Consider the following 18,168-nt stretch of genomic DNA (forward strand, 5'->3'; position numbering starts at 1 on the left):
TTACCTGTTCCAGTCTGGGGCTTAGCTATGGGGGCTTCTGGGAGATACTACGGTTCATTGCCCCACGTTTCAGAAGCCGCCTTCGGGAGGGTGGAACCCGTTCTCTCTACGCTTTTCACTCATTCACTATACCTTGCTCTGTATGTATTTCTTCAGCCTTCCGTCCCCGTGGCTCCCTGTCCATTCCCACCTAACACATCTGATGACTTCTTTAAAAACATTGCTTATTACATTTGTTTATTTATTTAGCGTCTGTGGGAGCCATGAGCTCATGTGGAGGACAGAGGACAACCCATTCTCTTCTTCCTTCCTCTATATGAGTCCTGGGAATCGAACTTATGCCGCTAAAGCTTGCTAGCAAGCGCCTTTACCCAGGGAGCCAATCTCGTCTGCCCATTGTCTACCGGTTTCTGCTCTTTGGCCATAGTGGGACAAAGGCGAAAAAGAACTAGACAGCACTGGGCCCAAGTCAATCTTAGAAAACGGTGAGTTAAACAGGATAAGGATGTCGGTGACGGCCAAAGGCATCACAGGGTGTCTGTCCCCCTTTCTCAGGCTTCACATTCATGCTCCTATTGAACTGAACCCTATGTGCCAGGCTGTTTTTATTCTCGTCCTGAAGACAAGGGATCTAGATCAATGGTGTGGGAAGGGTTGGGGGTTCCAGCCCAGCTGAGATCATTCCTGAAAGCAGCGACCAAACCTCTGGGCTGGGATTTGACAGGCTGGAGCCTGGAAGGGAGTGAGGTTTGCTTCCCTGGCTGAAGACGCCACTGATAACAGCTGTTCTCACACTTCCAGCCCCGATGAAGCCCCGGGAAAGGGCTCCCAGGCTTCTCAGAGGGCAGCTCCCGAGTGTTTAAAGCTTTCTATTGGAAATTCCCTTCTGAGCCATTCACGGAAAGTATCTGCTCTTTCTTGGCCGCAGCCCCAGCTGCATTCACCAACTAGAAAAGAATGCTGGACAAAAGAGCTGCCAGCTTCGTGTGAGCAGGAAGCAGCCTGGTGGTGGTGGTGGTGGGGTGCTGGGCTCTCTGCTGTGTGTGTGTGTGTGTGTAGGCACCAGTGATCTGAAAGAGACCCTCTGAAAGAGACCCAGGGCCAGCCCTGACTGCCCTGGAGTTGCCTTTCTCGCTCTATAGCACTGAGTTTTGGGGGTGCTGCCATCATTTGGAATGTACCCCTCCTCCGCTATCCTACAGAGTGGGTCCTGTTTGTCACTGCTGTTGTTGAGAAGCCAAGAGTGCCACCTACTAAGGGTCAGAGATGGGCACAGACCCTACTGTTTGACTCCAAAGTCGACCTCTTAATTCTTAGAGAGGTGCCTTTTCTAGGACTGTGGAAACAGGACAAGGCTGAGCACAGCACTGTCATGGTCCTTCGGTCCCATGGACAGAGAGCCCTGAAGTCCCAGGCTCTGTGTGTGTCCAACACTGAGAGTTTCCTTGCTTTTGACCTCGCCACATAACCGAAGGTGTTAGTGGTGTACAGAGAGGTAAAGCCCTCTCAGGAAGACAGATAGTTAACAGTCTCCCTCATGTGTGCTTCCCAGGTTTTCTGCAGAAATAGATTATGACATCGATTATAAAATCATGTGTGTACGTATGACTTGAGAGTAGAAGCAAAAATGTCTAGGGGACCAAATGGGGCTCATGGGGTTGACACAAGGGTGTACAGGTGTGGATGGGTGTGTGTGGGTGATGTTAACATACACATGCATGAGGGTGTCCTCACACGACCCCGTGCTGTGTGCATGTGAGCCCTACACACCAATGAAAAGGCAAAGAAAGAAACAGTGTTAGCTTGGAGGCATGGCTTTTGATTCTGGAAAGTTCTGTATTGTGAAGAGGCACTCAAACATTAAAACTACATTGGAGTGTGTGTGTGTGTGTGTGTGTGTGTGTGTGTGTGTATCTGTGTCTGTCTGTTTGTTGTAAAGGAGAATGATTCAAAAGTCTCAGATGGGAAACATCCCTGCCCAGGGCCACAACCAGTCCATCTTTACAATATTACAGAGGGAACTTTGAAAAACTGGTAAGCCTCCTTGATAAAAATAAACATAAAATTGAAAAGAAAATGGATTTCCTTTAAGACCCCTTCCTTTAAAATCAGGGTTTCATTTTTATAGACCAGGCTGGCCTCAAACTCTCAGAGATGAAGCTGCCTCTGGCTCCTGAGTGCTGGATGAAGGGCGTGTACTACCACGTTCCACCCAATACTCCCACTTTTTTTTTTTTGTTTTGTTTTGTTTTGTTTTGTTTTTCGAGACAGGGTTTCTCTGTGTAGCCCTGGCTGTCCTGGAACTCACTCTATAGACCAGGCTGGCCTCGAACTCAGAAATCCGCCTGCCTCTGCCTCCCAAGTGCTGGGATTAAAGGCGTGCGCCACCACCCAGCCCTCCCCCCACTTTTTTAAAAAAATGAAAATACACTCCTAGAATAGACAGATGATTTAGAATTTCCTTTTCCCTAGAAAACAGGGGTTTCTGACAGCATGGAGAGTCACAGACCTCCTATGAAAGCCACAGCCCTGGACCGAGACCCCCACCATTGTGGTAATCGGAGGTGGGAGGGGCCTAGAGTGGAGAAGTTACAGAGACTGTGGAGCGAAGGGCTTGGCGGGAGCTCCACTGAGTCTGCTGGTGGGCTGCCAGGCATTGGCGACCCTTTGTCAGTCTCAGCTCTTCTCTGAGCCTGTCGGCCCGTGATGAGCCCCGTGTAAGCCGTGGAACGCAGCAGCAGGTGCAGTGTGGCGTAAGCTCACCCAGTCAGCAGACACACGTGAGCCCTGGTGGAGCGTGACATCTATCAGCGCAGGGTGGCCATGCTGCGACTCCGTCTATCCCTCCATACTGTAAAGCCTGGAAATCTGTAAGGCCCCAGCCCTAGCTCTGCCGGGACCCCCTGCTGCAGGCTGAACTGGGCCCTTTTGGGTCACCCCTGCGCCTGTGCAGGATGTCGTCTGGTGCCAACAGGCTGGCTGGCTTCATTGTGTATGAATGAGGCAGCTCGTGAATAATGCATGTGACATTGATTATGCAAATCCCCAGGTTCTTACACTTTCAGCCAGCACACCACAATGGGCTGCTGGGGGCCCTCTGAGGTCCTGTTCTATGGTTTTGTGTCTGTTCTTGAGGACTTGGGCTGACAAATCCCAGAGAGCACCTTGGGAAAAAGTGAGTGCCCTGGCAAGTCCAATCACCTATCTACTTAGCTGTCCTTGGTGTGATGGTTCAGTGCAAAAGTCCCCCACCCCCACCCCACCCCCGCTTCTGCCTGAGGTAGCCCATGGCACACACATGTGGTGGCTTGTGATGTTTAATTCAGAGGGATGGGTGTAAGCGGCCATGTTTGAGGCTGCTTTCATTGCTGGGGTTGTGATGGGCTTCTACAATGACAGCCCCCCTAGAGTGCTTCCTGGATGGGGAGGGGCATCCTTTTCCATAGCTGTGTTCCTTGGAGCTCTCTCTCTCTCTCTCTCTCTCTCTCTCTCTCTCTCTCTCTCTTTCTCTCGCACACACACACACACACACACACACACACAGAGTCATATATATGCTTATGGAAACACGGACACACTGTCATAGTTATGCACATACATATTCAAACGTGTCCCATGTCCTGCGTCTTTGAACACATGCACAAAGAGTCATATACATGCAAGCACTCATGGGCACACACATACATGCGTGCATACATAAACACGAAGCCCCAAAGTCAAAAGAGATAACAATTACAAGCGGATCCTTGGGAGCAGCCCAGCACACAGCACAGGAGTTGGGGAGACCTGGGCCTATGATGCAGCCCCACTCACTAGCTACTGTGTAGACCTGGGCAAACCTTTCAGCACTGTTTCCCTGGGCTCGTCTCATGTGGGTCAGGAGGTCCCCAGACCTGGCTATGAACTCTTAGCCTTCCTCTTTTTACCTCCTGAGTGCTGGGCTCACAGGTACACATCAACACACCCAGTTTATGCAGGGCTGGTGATCTGACCCAGGGCTTTGCGCATGCCAGGCAAGCATTTGACCAAATGAGCTAACATCCCCAGCCCGGGTCTCTCAACCCACCCAGGCTCCGTTTCCTCATCTGTTAAAAAAAATCAGGATTATGGTCTGCAACAGGCAGGCCTCTTAACGGCATTAGTAAAATGACCACATCTGTGCAGCACAGATCAAGCCCTGGGCCTAACCTATGGAGGGCCATGAAGAGTTGGTGGTATCGATTCATTTCCTCATCAGCTTGATGCGAGCCTGAGGTCTGTACTGTCTTAGCAAGAGTGGAGGGGGCTGCCGAGATGGCTCAGTGGGTCACGGCGCCTACTGCCAAGCCTGACAACCTGGGTTTGATCCCCAAAACCCACATGGTGGAAGGAAAGAATTGATTCCTGAAAATTGTCCTCTGACCTCCACACGAATGTTGTAGCACATGCACGCCCACACATGTACAGACAAGGAAATAAACAAGCAATAAGACGGACACTGGGCTTCAGTGCGTTAAGAACACGCTTAAGATCTCAAAGCAGATGGGAGAGTTCTGAGCCTGACTAGGTCTGCTGGTCATAGAAGCTATTCTGCCACTGCCTGCATTTGGGGAGAGGGTTCCTCCTGGGGCTCACATACCTTTTTTTTTTTTTTGAGTCAGGATCTCTCTACATATCCCTGGCTGGCCTAGAACTCATAGCGATCTTTCTGTCTCTGCCTCCCGAGTGCTGGGACTAAAGGCATGCACCACCGTGCCCCGTTGTCCCACCTAAGGGGCTGAGTGGCTCACCTTCTGCTGCTTGAAGGCCCTGTTGAGTCTCTTTTCCTGGCTCAGCTGCTGCTCCGTGCGCTCCAGGGCCTCCTTCAGCAGGGCCTTTTCCTCGGCCTCTTTGTGGACATCATCCTCTAGCTTTGCTACCTGCGTCTGGTACATCTGAACGGACACTTTGCTATGCCTGGGTGCACGGAGAGACAGAGTCCCTTTCCCCCTCACCGTTCCCATTCACCTTTCAAGACCCCCGACCTCTCTAGATCCTTCCCTATGGGCTTGACTTATGACACGGTGACAGAGACTTGGGGAGTAGAGGGCAGAACACATTAAACGTGGACAGCATGGGGGGGGGTTCAGAAAGTGTTGCTGGCCTTTCCCAGTGCTCCAAAGGTGTGGGTGGGGCCCTGCAAGACTTGGGGGAAATGATGGACCCTCAAAGTCACACAAGTGCTAAATCAATATTCGTGTGTGTGTGTGTGTGTGTGTGTGTGCCCTCATTTGTTTGTGTGAGTGTGGGCATGCTTCTGTGGAGGCCGGAGGACAACCTCAGGTATGCATCCTTGCCTTTCACCTTGTTTCAGGCAAGATCTCTTTGTTGTTGTTTTTTCTGCCTTGTGTGTCAGAACAGTGAATCCTCCTGTCTCTGCCTCCTGTCCTCCCATAGGGACACTGGAATTACGGATGCAACTACTACTGCCTGTCTGTGGGTTCAGACTCAGCGCCTAACCCTTGTGAGACACGTGCTTCTATCTATCAAATCATATCCAGCCATTTGTTATTTTGAGACAGGGCTGGATGTTGCCCAGGCTGGTTTGGAACTTGCTATGAAGTCGAGGATGACCTCGAACCCGTGATCCTTCAGTGAGTGCTGCTGGGATTACAGATATGAATGGCCTTGCCGACTCTTATGCACTGTTGGGGATGGAACCCAGGGCTTTGTGCCTGCTAGGCAAGCGCTCTACTGTCTGAGCTGCATCCCACCTCACAAGTCAAGGTCCTAAGTAGGTGTAGCCTGCATGTTGAGAACAGACAGGCTAGAGGCATGGTCCTCCAGTTGGTGTGGACAGCCTCCCTCCAGGAGGCCAGGTCCTACAATAGGTGGTTTTACTTAATGTGCATCAAGCCCGCTGTCCTGTCCCGGCCCAGAAGTTGTCCATGAGGGGACGGGTGTGGTACCTGAGCTGCTCCAGTTCCCGCTCATAGCCCTTCAGGAGCTCCTCTTTCCTCTGAAGCCGGGTCTTGAGTTGAGTGATCTTATCAAACACCAGGTCCAGGTCCTTCTGTCGGAGGTGGTTGACCTTCTCCCGCTCTTTGGGCGAGAGGTGCTTCAGGGACATGTGGCCGGACATGTCCTTGATGTTCATCAGGCTGCCGAGCGTCTTGATCATGTCCGTGTACTGCAAGGAGATGGGTTGGTCGGTAAGAGCAGCGTTGGGGGCTGCATGTGGCCATCGGGATGCTGGTGTCTGAGTCTAGCTCATTCTTTGCAGCCGTGGGAAGCAAACAAGTGTGCTGGAAGTGACTGCAGTTGGGCCTTTCATCCCCCCTCCCACCCCCGCCCCACAGCCATGTACAATAGGTCTTTTCCAGAATGCATGGAAAATGACATCAGAAATTAATACTCATTCCAACGATGGAACTACCCGGGAATCAGGCTGTGTGCTGGTTCCTGACCCATGCTGAGTAGCAGCTGGGTCTTGCCGAGTTATTAGAACAAGTCAATATGGCTTAGAGGCTGACGGTAAAGGATCCTGTGGTTAGCAGTCAGTGCTGGGCAGAAAGGAGGGGAAGGGGAGGGGACGCCACATCCACACACCAGCTTCTCACTGAGTTCTAGGGCTTCCGCAGCGTCTGTCTTCACAGACTTCTCCATGGCTAAGGTGGAGCCCGAGTTGAAAGGGCCGTTCTGAGGCTGAAATAAAAGAGAAACGAACAGCTCTCTTGGCCCTCTGTTGTGAGCCACGGGGAAGCTAGGACCCTGTGTGACCATGGACGATGTGGTCCGTGGGTTTCTCCTCTCTCTTCCTGACCATCTAGGCTGAACTCTTCATTGTTTATTTGCCAGATCCTCCTCTGACGTCTTCTTTCTAGAAGAAGGATCTCTCAGGTAGGCTAGGTTGGCACTCCCCCCACCCCCAGGCTATTCAGTGACGTATTCGCTCGGCTGAAGAGGGCAAGCGCTATTGGCTTCTGAAGGGAGGATGCTGAGGGTGCCACTGAACAAGACAGTCTCCAACCAAAGTGGCTGGGAGTCACCTGAGCCCAAATATTCTGTGTGTGTGGAGAGGGAGGTCAAAGGCCAACCTTAGGTGCCATTGCTTGGGAGCTGTCTGTCTTCCTTCTTATTCTTTAGACAGTGTCTCTCACCAGGTCTTGAGATGCTTGGTGATCCCCAGAAATCCTTCTCTTTACTTCCCCAGCACGGGGCTTACAGTGCACAGTACGCGGATTACAGTGATCAGTGCGGTTTTCTCTCTCTCTCTCTCTCTCTCTCTCTCTCTCTCTCTCTCTCTCTCTTTCTTTCTTTCTTCCTTTCTTTTTTTGAGACAGGGTTTCACTGTATACCTCTGGCTTGTCTGGACTCACTAGGTAGACCAGGCTGGCCTAGAAATCACAGAGATCCATCTGTCTCTGCCTCGAAAGAGCTGGGATTAGAGATGTGTGCGCATCGTCATGCTTGCTCCCCCCCCCCCTTTTTTTTTGAATGTGGGTTCTGGGGATCAGTCTGAAGCCATCATGTTTATGTGGCAATGACTTTACCAACTAAGGTATCCCAGGCACTGATGCCAAATATTAACGTGTTGATATTGAGAAGCCCTGGGCCAAGTGACAAGGTCCATGGAGATGGGGACCATGTTGTTGCCTGTATACTCCGCTCCTAGCGTGGTACTGGTCACATGGTGGCCCAGGCTGTGCCTGAGGAATGAATGAATGAATGAATGAATGCTACATGAGAACAATATGTTCTACTTTTGTTAGAAGAGCCTGGTTTTCCCACAGTAGAAATGGAGTCCTTCAGAAGATGCAGTCAGATGTTCTCTGGGTCAGGGAGCCTTCCTTGGAGTATTTCCTGAGATGATACAGGCCCGGCCTTCCAGCTGTGCACTTGTTCCGCCCCGCATCAGCCAGCTGGCCTCTGACAGGAAGCCGGGAACATCAGACAGGCCAAGCAGAAAACGTAGAGAGGCATGGATGACTATAACACACCTCGTCGGGACCCAGGTGGGCATCTTGGTTGGCCCAAAGCGTCTTCAGGTGTTGCTCTGTGACTCCCTGGAGGCTAAAGCAGAACTAAAAACCCTGACCATAAAACCAAAAATCTTTGACAGTAACCATATGGTAAGAGTGGACACAGTTATACATTGAGACAAGAAAAGGTATGTGTGTGTTTGTTTGTGTGTGTGTGTGTGTGTATGTGCATGTGTGTGGTGCACATGCATGTCTTGTGTGTGCACATGTGTGTACACATGGATGATGTTCATGTGTACGGGTGTGTAACCCAAGTGGTGGCTGGAGGAGGTCAGCAGTCCTATCCTGTCACATTTTGCCTCATTCTCTTGAGACAGGATCTCTCACTGAACCTGGAGCTGGGCTGGCAACCAGCAAGCCCTGGTGATTCTCCCGTCTCCATCTCTCATGGGCTTAGAGGTGAGTGTGATGCCATACCCTGCTTTTTCCATGAGTATTGGAGATTTGAACTCAGGTCCTCATGTTTGAAGAGCAAGTGCTTCCACCCACTGAGCCATCTCCCTGGTCCTGACAAGAGGGTCTTTCAAGATAACAGTAAGTTGACCAGAGTCCTCTGCACCCCTCTCTAGGGGTGTGGTGGGGGTGTGATGGGGGTGGGATTGAGTCATCACACAAAGGGAAGACTAGTCTGGGAAGCAGAGGCAGGCCATGAGACCTAGCCGACCCCCCATCTGGAGACTGTCTGTCCACACTCAACCCTGGAGAACAGGTGTATGGTTTTAGCAGCTCATTTCAAGGACCTTCCTCTCCAGGGACAGTAAATGTCCAGAAAGATTATTAGACAGGACATTGGTTCAAATAGGATAACTTTGTTGTTCCTTCTAAAAGCTCCTGTGTGCTTTTTTCTCAATCGTGTGATCCAGTGGGTAGCCAGTGGGCCCTGTGACTGACACTGACCTTGGCCTATCACTCGGTCTCACGTCCATTAGGTTACAAGGTCACCTTCAATGTCACCATCAATCACTCCTGAGAATCTTGGCATGAAATCCCACTTTTCCCTGGGATAACATTATATTGGAGCCACAGCTACCTGTCATTCAGCCTGAATTCTGAATCAGGTCCTGGGGGAAGCATTTGTAAAGTTATCTTGGTTTCTGTTGTCTTTGTTGAAGGTTGTAAGTAGCCCCATGCAGGCCTAAAAATTTCCATGTAGTGAAGTCTGACCTGTGCTCCTGATCTCCCTGCCTCTACCCCTCAGGCCTGGGATTACAGGTGTGTATCACCACAGCTGGCTGTCCTTTCAGATGGGGGACACTCAGCACTCAGGCTGGGCTCCCTCACAGGGCTCGCCTCTGGCCCTCTCACCTCAGGTCTCTTACACTTGTGTGTGTTTGCGTCTTTCAGTTTACAGGGAATGGCAGACTTTGGCAAACTCTTGGCGTAAGCTCATTTTCTGTAGAATGTAAGGTCTCATAGGAGAAGGAGGGGCCCTGTGTGCCTCAGTGACCGACCTGGCCCAGACTCAAAGCAATGACATACTGTACTGTGCAGACGGAAGGCCGCTGTCTGTGCCAGTATCCACTGACTCGCTGGCCTGTGTGTGTAGACAGACACCTGCCCATCAGGGAGGCCCTGACCTTGAACCTCTGGCACATTGTCTCAAGGCTCAGCTCACGCCAGCCCTAATGCCCACCTTCTCATGTCAGTCACTTCAGAGATAAGTGATTTTTGATTACCGGTCGGATCTCGACTCTTGTGAGAGTTGTCAAATCGGGCTTGGCATCTAATAATATTTTCTGGACATTTTTTTCCATCCGGAGGGTCTTGAGCTCTAGGAATGATTCACTCACATGGTCCTTATGATCTATAAAAGAAATGACGTATTCTCAGGCAGACAGCATTTCATCATTGCTGTAGGTTTACAGGACACTTACCATGGGACCGTTCTGATCCTCATAGCCTCACAGGGATGGTGGTGAGGAAACCAAGGCCTAGAGAGGTTAAGCGACTTGCCCAAGGCCACACAGTGAGTGTGAGGCTTTGGCCATCATTACAGAGGCCTCCATAGTGAACGTCACCACAGGCCTTCCAGCCACAGAGGTGACAATAACAGATTTACCAGGATACCCCAGAGCCCAGTGTCTTTCTCAGCCATCAGCTGCCCATTCTGAGCCAGCCCCAGTCCTTTTGAATGGGGTGTTCTAAGAGGATCCCCTAGTGCTCATCCTCAGTGTAGTTAGACCATGACAAAGTTCCCACAAGGTGACAGGGAAATAAGACAGTAGTGAGTCTTTATGTCCTGTTTATATAATGTCAGGGCCTGCACTTGACCCATCACTGTGTTATAATGTCCTGATCATTAGATGGTGGGGTATCTTGGCCAACCAGCTAATCCCCAATGTGTACACCAGGCTCTGGGTTCCCTGAGCTGGGACCGGGGGGCAGAGAACTTACTGGAGGAGTTGGCCTTTTCCAGTTCTCTGATTCGAGTTCGGAGTTCTGACAAGGCCTTTTTCTGCCGCTGGATGATTTCTTCATGTCGACACCCTTTGCACTTGACCCCCAGGTCACTGAAGGACTGCTCCTGGGGACAGAGTAGCACACACAGCAGCTCCATAAGGGTCCAGGGAGTGCCCTTAGATTCCCAGTGACTTAAACAACTCCTGCTTAGCAGAGACCCTGTCATTCAGCACTTCTGGAAAATATCACAAGAGCTTCAGCACAGAGGGCATTTAAATTTTTCATCACAGATATCAAGTCCTATGTAGGAGGACCTCCAGTTCTCCTTCCCACTTAGTGCCGCTATAAATAAAACATCCCTGTTCTCCTCTGCAGCCTTTGTTTCTTCTTCTAGTAGACTTTCATGCTTGGGTCTTCATTCCCTGCCCCCTTTTAAAACAGGGTCTCTCTATACAGCCCTGGCTGTCCTGGAACTCACCTGTGTAGACCAGGCTGTTTGTCTCAGACTCAGAGATTTCCCCCTGCCTCCGCCTCCTGAGTGATGGGATTACAGGTGTGTGTCAGCATGCCCAGTTTTGGATCTCCATTTGTTAACAACCTCACCTTTTTCTGAATAGTGACTTTTAGAAAAGACTTTGTTTATGCTCTTTAAAGTGTGTGTGTGTGCGCGTGCGCGTGTCTGCCCCGAGTGTAGGTGTCTTCGGAGGCCAGAGGAGGGCGTCAGATCCCATGGAGGCGGAGTTAGAGGTACCTGATGCGGCTGCTCAGAGCAGAAGTCAAGTCCTTGGCAAGAGCCACAGGCGAACTTAACTCCTGAGCTGTCTCTCCAGCACCCCCGGTTCTGCTTCTAGGGGGGCATTTTTACTTCTCTTTCTCCTGTTCCCCTTCTGTGGTGCTGAGGGCGGGACCTGTGTCTCCTGGATAACTAAGCTCTTGCTTTGTTGCTCAGCTGTGTTCTCAGCCCCAGAAGAATATTTGAGAAGAGACCTCACGAGGCTCCTTTTACACTGGTGACGGGATGGTTTTCTCCCGTCTGGGGGTACTGGACACCCTGGCACTTGGTTGGTCTGGAGAGAGACTCTAAGATCTCTAGAGTGGCAGGTCCAACAGAACCTTTTGTAACAACAGGACGTCCCATGCCTGCCGCATACGGTAAGACGGCTGCTGGCCACACGAGGACCCCACGGAACTGTTAGAGACTAGAGCGGGGTCTGCTCAGGGCACAGACAATGATGGTCTGGAAAGGTCACGCTCTCTTTTAAGACAAATTCAAAAGAATTTAGGATTATTTTTCTCTTTAAAAAATTGAGGAGATACAGCTCAGTGATGCAGAGTGCATGCCTAGCGTGCACAAAGCTTCGTTCCCTGCGCTCTGTTCCTGGCACTGTATAAACAGAGGTGACACATGGCTGTGGTTCCAGCACTCATGGGGTGGAAGTGGGAGGATCAGAAGTTCAAGGTACTTCCTGGCTGCATTGTGAGTTCGAGGCCAGTCTAGGTTACATGGGATCCTGTCTCACTTCTCCAGTGAGTCATTCATTCATTCATTCATTCATTCATTCATTCACTTACTCATTCCACACCTTGGGAGTGCCAACTTGCTCTAGGCTCTGGGGCGCTATCAGTGACTGACACTGTCAAATCCTTGCTGTCCTGGATTTCGTATCCCAGTACAAGGAGATAGTGGGAAGGTACACTGGGAGAGACACGGTGGGCAGGTGTTTAGTGGATAATTAAGAGGGGACCAGGATGGGGTGCAGTGAGTGGGGATGGGGTGCTGAGAGTGGTTTTCAGTTGTCAGACAGTTGCTAGGGGGAGACCTCAGCCAACCTGGCAAGAATGGGTAGAAACCGATGATCTGTCTCATTTATAACTACTTTTAAAATAGCAACTTTTGGATCATCTTAGGTTGCAGATATAGATTCCGGAGGCAACACACACAGCATGAGGTGAACGGAAATTATTGAAATTTTATATAGCTAGGCATCTTGGTCTTTTTTTTCTTTTTGTTTTAAATGTTTTTTTCCCCTCTTTTCAATTATTCTTTTAGACAGGCTCACACAGCCCATGTTGTCGTCAAGAGTTTCTATGTAGCCAAAGATGACCTTGAACTTCTGGTTCTCCTGTCTCCAACTCCTGGGTGCTGGGATTTCAGGTTGAGTACTGCCATGCCTAGTCTGTGTTGTGTTACAGTGTTACAGCATTAATACAGTGTATCACAGGGTAACAGCTTTGGAAACCCAACAAGCTCTACCCACTGAGCTACAAGCCCAGCCCTGTGTCTATCAGTCCATCACTACCTACCCATATTCTTGTTCTTATTCATTGACTCTGCCCTTCCCCTATGCTAGATGCTATTCCAGGTGCCTCCATCAAGGACCCCAAGCTAAGATCTCTCCAGGAGCTGAACTTTGCAGAGTTGACGGATGACGGACAGTTTGGTATTAGACACCCTAGCTTCAGTGACTGAGAAATCCAACCACAGACTGAGCAGGGGCTGGGGAAAGAGAATCATTTGTTCTTCCTTGGCTGGTGTTGGCGATTCTCTGAGGCTAACAGGATGATGAGTCCTAGGCTCTGTGCTTGTCACACTGGCTCTCCCAGGGTTCAAGGCCTACAGTCTCCTTCAAGGAGTTCAGCAAAGCCAGCTGAGGCCCTCTTGGGACGAGTCCCCTCCCTTCATCATTTCGGTCACTCATACCTTTATGACACTGCTCCAAATCTGCCCCGTGGAGGTCTCTGATCAACAGTTCTGAGAGAACCCTTTTCCTACCATGATGCTCTTAGCCACTATTCTGGTCAGTATTTGTCTCTGGACACAAGCAATGGTTAATCTAGAAAGATCGAACCTCAACTGATTGAAAAAAAATGCCTCTATCAGATTGGTCTGTGGGGTTCCTTTTTTTCATGGTTAATGACTGATATGGGAGGGCTCAGCCCCCTGTGGATAGGGCTAACCTGGAACAGGTGGGTCCTGGGGCTACATAAGGAAGCAGGGCGAGCAAGCCAGGAAAAGCAAGCCAGTAAGCAGCACTCTTCCATGGCCTCTATTTCAGTCCTAGCCTAGAGGTTCCGGCCTTAAGCTCCTGACCTGACTTCCTTCAATGATGGACTGTAAGCTGTAAGATAAAATGAACCCTCTCCTCCTCAAGTTGTTTTTGATCAGCCTGTTGATCACATCAAGAGCAAGCAAGCTGGGACAGTTTTAAGTCCCGCCATGACAGCTCCACAAACCACTTGACCCCACCTCCTCCCTAGTACATTTTATTCTATTCTGTTTTCTTTGTCTCCTCCCTTCGTGCTCACAGGCTCCATGAGGGCCAAGCATGCTTCCTGTGGAGACTGATCCTCTCAGGATGGTGCTCAAGATGTGCAAGGTCTGGAAGAGAGCGAGAAGCTTGTCCCAGCTCAGGGCTGCCAGGTGAGTGAGTGTACCAAACTACTCCCGTGTATTGCCCTGAAGCCGGTCCATCTCAGGGCTTGGTTCTGTTATTCATCTGTTGGAGGACATCTGTTTGTCCTGGTAGGAGCCACCTGAATGTTCCCTCCATCTGGATAGAAGCAGACAGGAGATGCTGAACTGGGGCAGGACAGGCTCAGCAGCCAGGCTGGACTCTCTTAGTCTTTCACGCACTGGGAGAGGAAGTACCACGTGACCCTTTCTCATGTCCCTCTGGGAACTCTCTTACTGAGAGAGGATTCAGATTCTTTCTCATACAACTCTTGAGCCCTCTGACCCTCTCTGGCTTTGGAAACAGGAAGTAGCCTCGATGGGGACCACTGTTCCAAGTGCCTTTTATCTTGCACCCTCCCTCCCCCATCAGCTTCAACTCTGAGATAGAAACTAAAAGTAGCCATTCAACTGAGTGTCTCCATCAGACACAGGCAGGGTACAAGGAAGGGTTGGTATGTGTGGGAGTCCCTGTGTGCCTTTCCCTGTGTTTAGCACAAGGCCTGGTATACAGCAAGTGCTCAGTAGTGGCTGTGTGTCAGGTCCTGCTTTGCGGGCTTAGGATTCTAACAGGAGTGATCGACATCTTCCAGCCACCTGGGTCATTGCACTCCTCCTCCTGGTTGCCCTGAGCAACGGAGAGTACTTCTATTTAAGTGCTCTGGACAGCACTCAGTGCCAGGGACGGCTGGCTGGACCTCAAGCCCTTTCATCTTGGCTGCCGGAAGCCCTGGCTCGCTTGTTGTCTGGCAGGGACGGTGTCTTTGTAGACATATTTGGCTTTGTTTCTTCTGCAGACACTTCCCAAAAGCATCTGGTTTCCCAAAGTGAAAGGAAAGAATGCTCTGAACTCTAGGAAACTGAGACATCAAGGAACCACTGCACCCCACAGTCGGCCTACTAGGAGAGATGGCTAAGGCCCAGCACCAGGCATGGCGCAGAGTACGAGCATCCGATCTGAGGACCACTCGACGGACCACTCAGGCATGCTTCCCACTGGATGAGCATCTGGGACTTCCGGGCAGTCACACAGGAAGGCCTTATCAAGTGACCGCCATGGTATGGGGGCGATGCGGGGGTCACATAAACTGCATGGCTCTCTGGGAAGGTCATTTGGTTCTGTTCCACACAGTTTAGGAAGCCCCTCAGCCTCAGCCATTTCATAACCAAATTCGAGCTCTATGTGGCAGCCATACTAATTACAGCAGCAGGTTAAGGGAGACACAGCTATGTAGAGAGAACATCTGTCAATTAAAAAGTCTATGGCCTTTTGCTTAGGCAGGAAATAGAAGGTGAGACAACCAGGAGGCAGAAAGGATTCTGGGAAAGAGCGAGGCACAGGAAGATCCGCCCAGGAAGATGTGAGGAGATGGACCCATGGTACCTGAGCACAGGTAATCAGCCATGTGGCGGAACGTAGGTTAAGACAATTGGTTTGTTTTAGTTATGATCTAGTCAGAGAAGAGCCCAGCTATATGGCCAATGTATGTGTAAATATGTTTTGAGTCTGAGTCTTCCTTCTGGGAGCATGGGGCTGAGAGGAAAAACCAAGTTTAACCTCCACACAGCTGAACTCTCCATCACGTGGGGACCGGATGGAGAACATGGACACAGAATGGAACTCTAACTTACGGGAACAAAGTGGACTTTACAGACTTAGCTGGAAGAGATGCCATTGAGTGGAGTTGGTGGACTGGGACGATGGCTCAGTGGTTAAGGGCGCTTGCTCAAGCACTTGTGCAAGCATTAGGGAATTCAGATTCCCAGCACCCATTTAAAAAAGCTAAGCACGGCTGGACCCCAGAGCTGGTGGGGAAGGAGGGCTCTAGGTTTAGGGAGGGACTCTATCCCATGGGCCATCGATGAGACAGATATAGACAGATATCCAATGCATGCACATACGCACACACATGTATACACACACATTCTTGAGCACACGTGTGCATGCACACACACAACACACACGAGACAGAGACAGAGAGATAAACAAATTGAAGACTTAGCAAACAATTACCTACCAGATGGAGGTGTATACAGGTTGTGTGTCTGTGAGTATGCATAAATAAAAGTCTTTGAAGTGGGACTGTCATTCTCAGAGTGGGGAACTGGTGCACAGTGACCTCCCTAGGGTCACAGACTTTCTACATGGAGGGCATTGGGATTCAAACTGAGGCCAGCTTGATCCAAGGCAGGTAGCCAGCCACTGTCCATTCATGATCGCAGGAAGACCTGGAACGCTGCTTCCTGGAGCACTGTTTCCATTGTTGATAGTGTGGCCCTGGACACTGATCATGGGGGCAGAGCTCTGTTTTACTTTGTTATTTACTGTGGACAGCAATACTCTTAGGAAAGAAAGCCCTTAGCCCCTGGGGCTGTTGGAGCTGCCTGGAGCCCCAGTCACAGACACTGACCTCTTGGATGCTGGAGAATGAATCTGGGTGGGCTGGTTCTATCTGCAATGAGATGTCACACTTCTGGCTCAGATTCCTAGGCTTCTGCTCCGTGCTCAGCTGGGGTCTGGGTTTCTCTTGGGAAGCCCTGGGGCAGAGAGGGGCATCATGGGTATCAGGCAGCTCAGGGTTCAGGGAACCTTTGCATCCCTCTGTAAACCTGGAAGTCAAACTATCGTTCACAGGTGACTGAGTTCTTTCAGACTTCCTGCGTTTAAGCCCCATTACCTGGGAGAATGCGCATTCCAGAGCAAAGCGCGGCTCTGTTTTAATTAATGAATCTAGGAAGCAATGAAACATTATCCGTCCGCTTCAGCCAGCATTTACTGAGCCCTCTCTGTGCCAGATGTCACACGGACCCCTTCCCACACCTGAGCGCCTCCCTGAGGACCTTCAGTTCCCTGTCCTTCTTCTCCACCAGGCCGGTCGACTGCGCCACCTTCGCCTTGAGTATGCTCAGCTCACCGTTCTGCTGCCGCACCAGGGCCACCTGCCGCTCCAGCTCAGTCTTCTGCTTCTCACTTAGCTCCCCTGAGAGCGACAGGAAGTTAGTGAGTGGTTTTCCCACCTCAGATCTCTGCCGTGGGCTATCTGACAGCCCTCTGGGATCCGTGAGGCAGGTCTGCCCCAGGGTTGTCAGGGGCTTTAGTGCTCCTTAGGAGCTCTGCCAGGTCCTCTACCCGTGACAGTGAGTGGCATAGTAAGTTCCCTGCTTCTGCCTCACTACAGTGTTAAACCAGTAGCCTCCATCAGGGCCCCACCACCTACCCACGCCCCCCACCGCCTACCCACACCCCCACCGCCTACTCACACCCTCCATTCCATTCACATCCCCCGCCACCTACCCACGTATCTCACTGCCTATCACCCGTGCTCCCACCACCTACCCACACCTCCCTGTCTTTTAGGACACACCGGACAATGTTCAGCTACCTACTTCTGAGTCTTTTTGTTTATATTTTGTTTTCAGACAGGGTCTGATATATCCTAGACTGGTCTCCAACTCTTTATATAGCCGGAGAGACCTGAGACTTCTGCTCATCCTGCCTCCACCTCCTCAGTGCTGGGACTACAGGTGTGTGATGGACTCCAGGTTTACTTTCACTTAGTGCTGGGGCCTGAAGCCAGGGCCTCACGCAGGCTAGGCAGGCTCTCCCGACTGCGCCTCATCTCCAGCTGCTTCTGTATCACCCACTTCTGTCAGCTGGCAGAGACAGCTGTCCCCGCTCCTAGCTTTCTCGGCCGCCCCCCATACTTATTTGTCCTTCCTATGGCACAGGCCCTACTTCATTGCCTGAAAGCATTTCCTGGGGTTGTGATAAGAACAGACCTACTATAGTCCAGTTTTGGTTTGTTCCGGTTTTAGGGTCCGCTGTTGGGAGGACCCATGCTAAGACCCTTGCCTTAAAACTTCAGTTGTGGGCTACAGGGGGATTATTGTTGGCAGCCCCACTTCACAGATGTGGATACTGAGGCTGAGAGAGAGAGAGAGAGAGAGAGAGAGAGAGAGAGAGAGAGAGAGAGAGAGACTTGTCTAATGTCCAGGACCTAATGGCGATCATGTTCTGGAACTGGGTTTTTACTCTCTGAAGACACCATAATTTATTACTCTTCTTCCTTCTGGAAAACCATGGGTGCAGCTTCAAGGAGAAAACAGTCCTGAGGGTTGGGGGGTGTCAGAGGCTGAAGATGGGTGAGACAATCTCCCTCTCTCCTTTCCCTCCCTTCTTCCTCCTCTACCTTTCTTCCTTCCCTCCTTCCCTCCCTCCCTTCCTCTCTCCTTTCCTTCTTTCCTTCCTTCCTTCTTTCCTTCCTTCCTTCCTTCCTTCTTTCCTTCCTTCCTTCCTTCCTTCCTTCCTTCCTTCCT

General features: G+C 50.8%; 1 protein-coding gene and 1 long non-coding RNA gene across 2 annotated transcripts in view; one reads left to right on the forward strand and one right to left on the reverse strand.

Annotated features, from left to right (window-relative positions):
- Positions 1–18,168, reverse strand: part of Fhad1 (forkhead associated phosphopeptide binding domain 1) — a 121,328-nt gene that overhangs the window by 9,247 nt on the left and 93,913 nt on the right. Inside the window, exons 23-29 of the mRNA XM_028753974.1 lie at positions 16,673–16,832; positions 16,263–16,389; positions 10,395–10,524; positions 9,677–9,804; positions 6,568–6,663; positions 5,928–6,148; positions 4,770–4,935 (exon numbers count right to left, since the gene is read on the reverse strand). Coding sequence (XP_028609807.1) covers positions 4,770–4,935; positions 5,928–6,148; positions 6,568–6,663; positions 9,677–9,804; positions 10,395–10,524; positions 16,263–16,389; positions 16,673–16,832 — 1,028 coding nt within the window. The remainder of the gene's footprint in view (positions 1–4,769; positions 4,936–5,927; positions 6,149–6,567; positions 6,664–9,676; positions 9,805–10,394; positions 10,525–16,262; positions 16,390–16,672; positions 16,833–18,168) is intronic.
- Positions 13,708–15,202, forward strand: LOC114609607. The gene is made up of 3 exons (XR_003709557.1): positions 13,708–13,821; positions 14,649–14,910; positions 15,130–15,202. It is a non-coding gene; the product is annotated as an uncharacterized LOC114609607 (long non-coding RNA).

The sequence above is a fragment of the Grammomys surdaster genome, unplaced genomic scaffold (assembly GCF_004785775.1).
Source record: "Grammomys surdaster isolate TR1022 unplaced genomic scaffold, NIH_TR_1.0 125977, whole genome shotgun sequence".
In the NCBI taxonomy this organism is placed as follows: Eukaryota; Metazoa; Chordata; class Mammalia; order Rodentia; family Muridae; genus Grammomys; species Grammomys surdaster.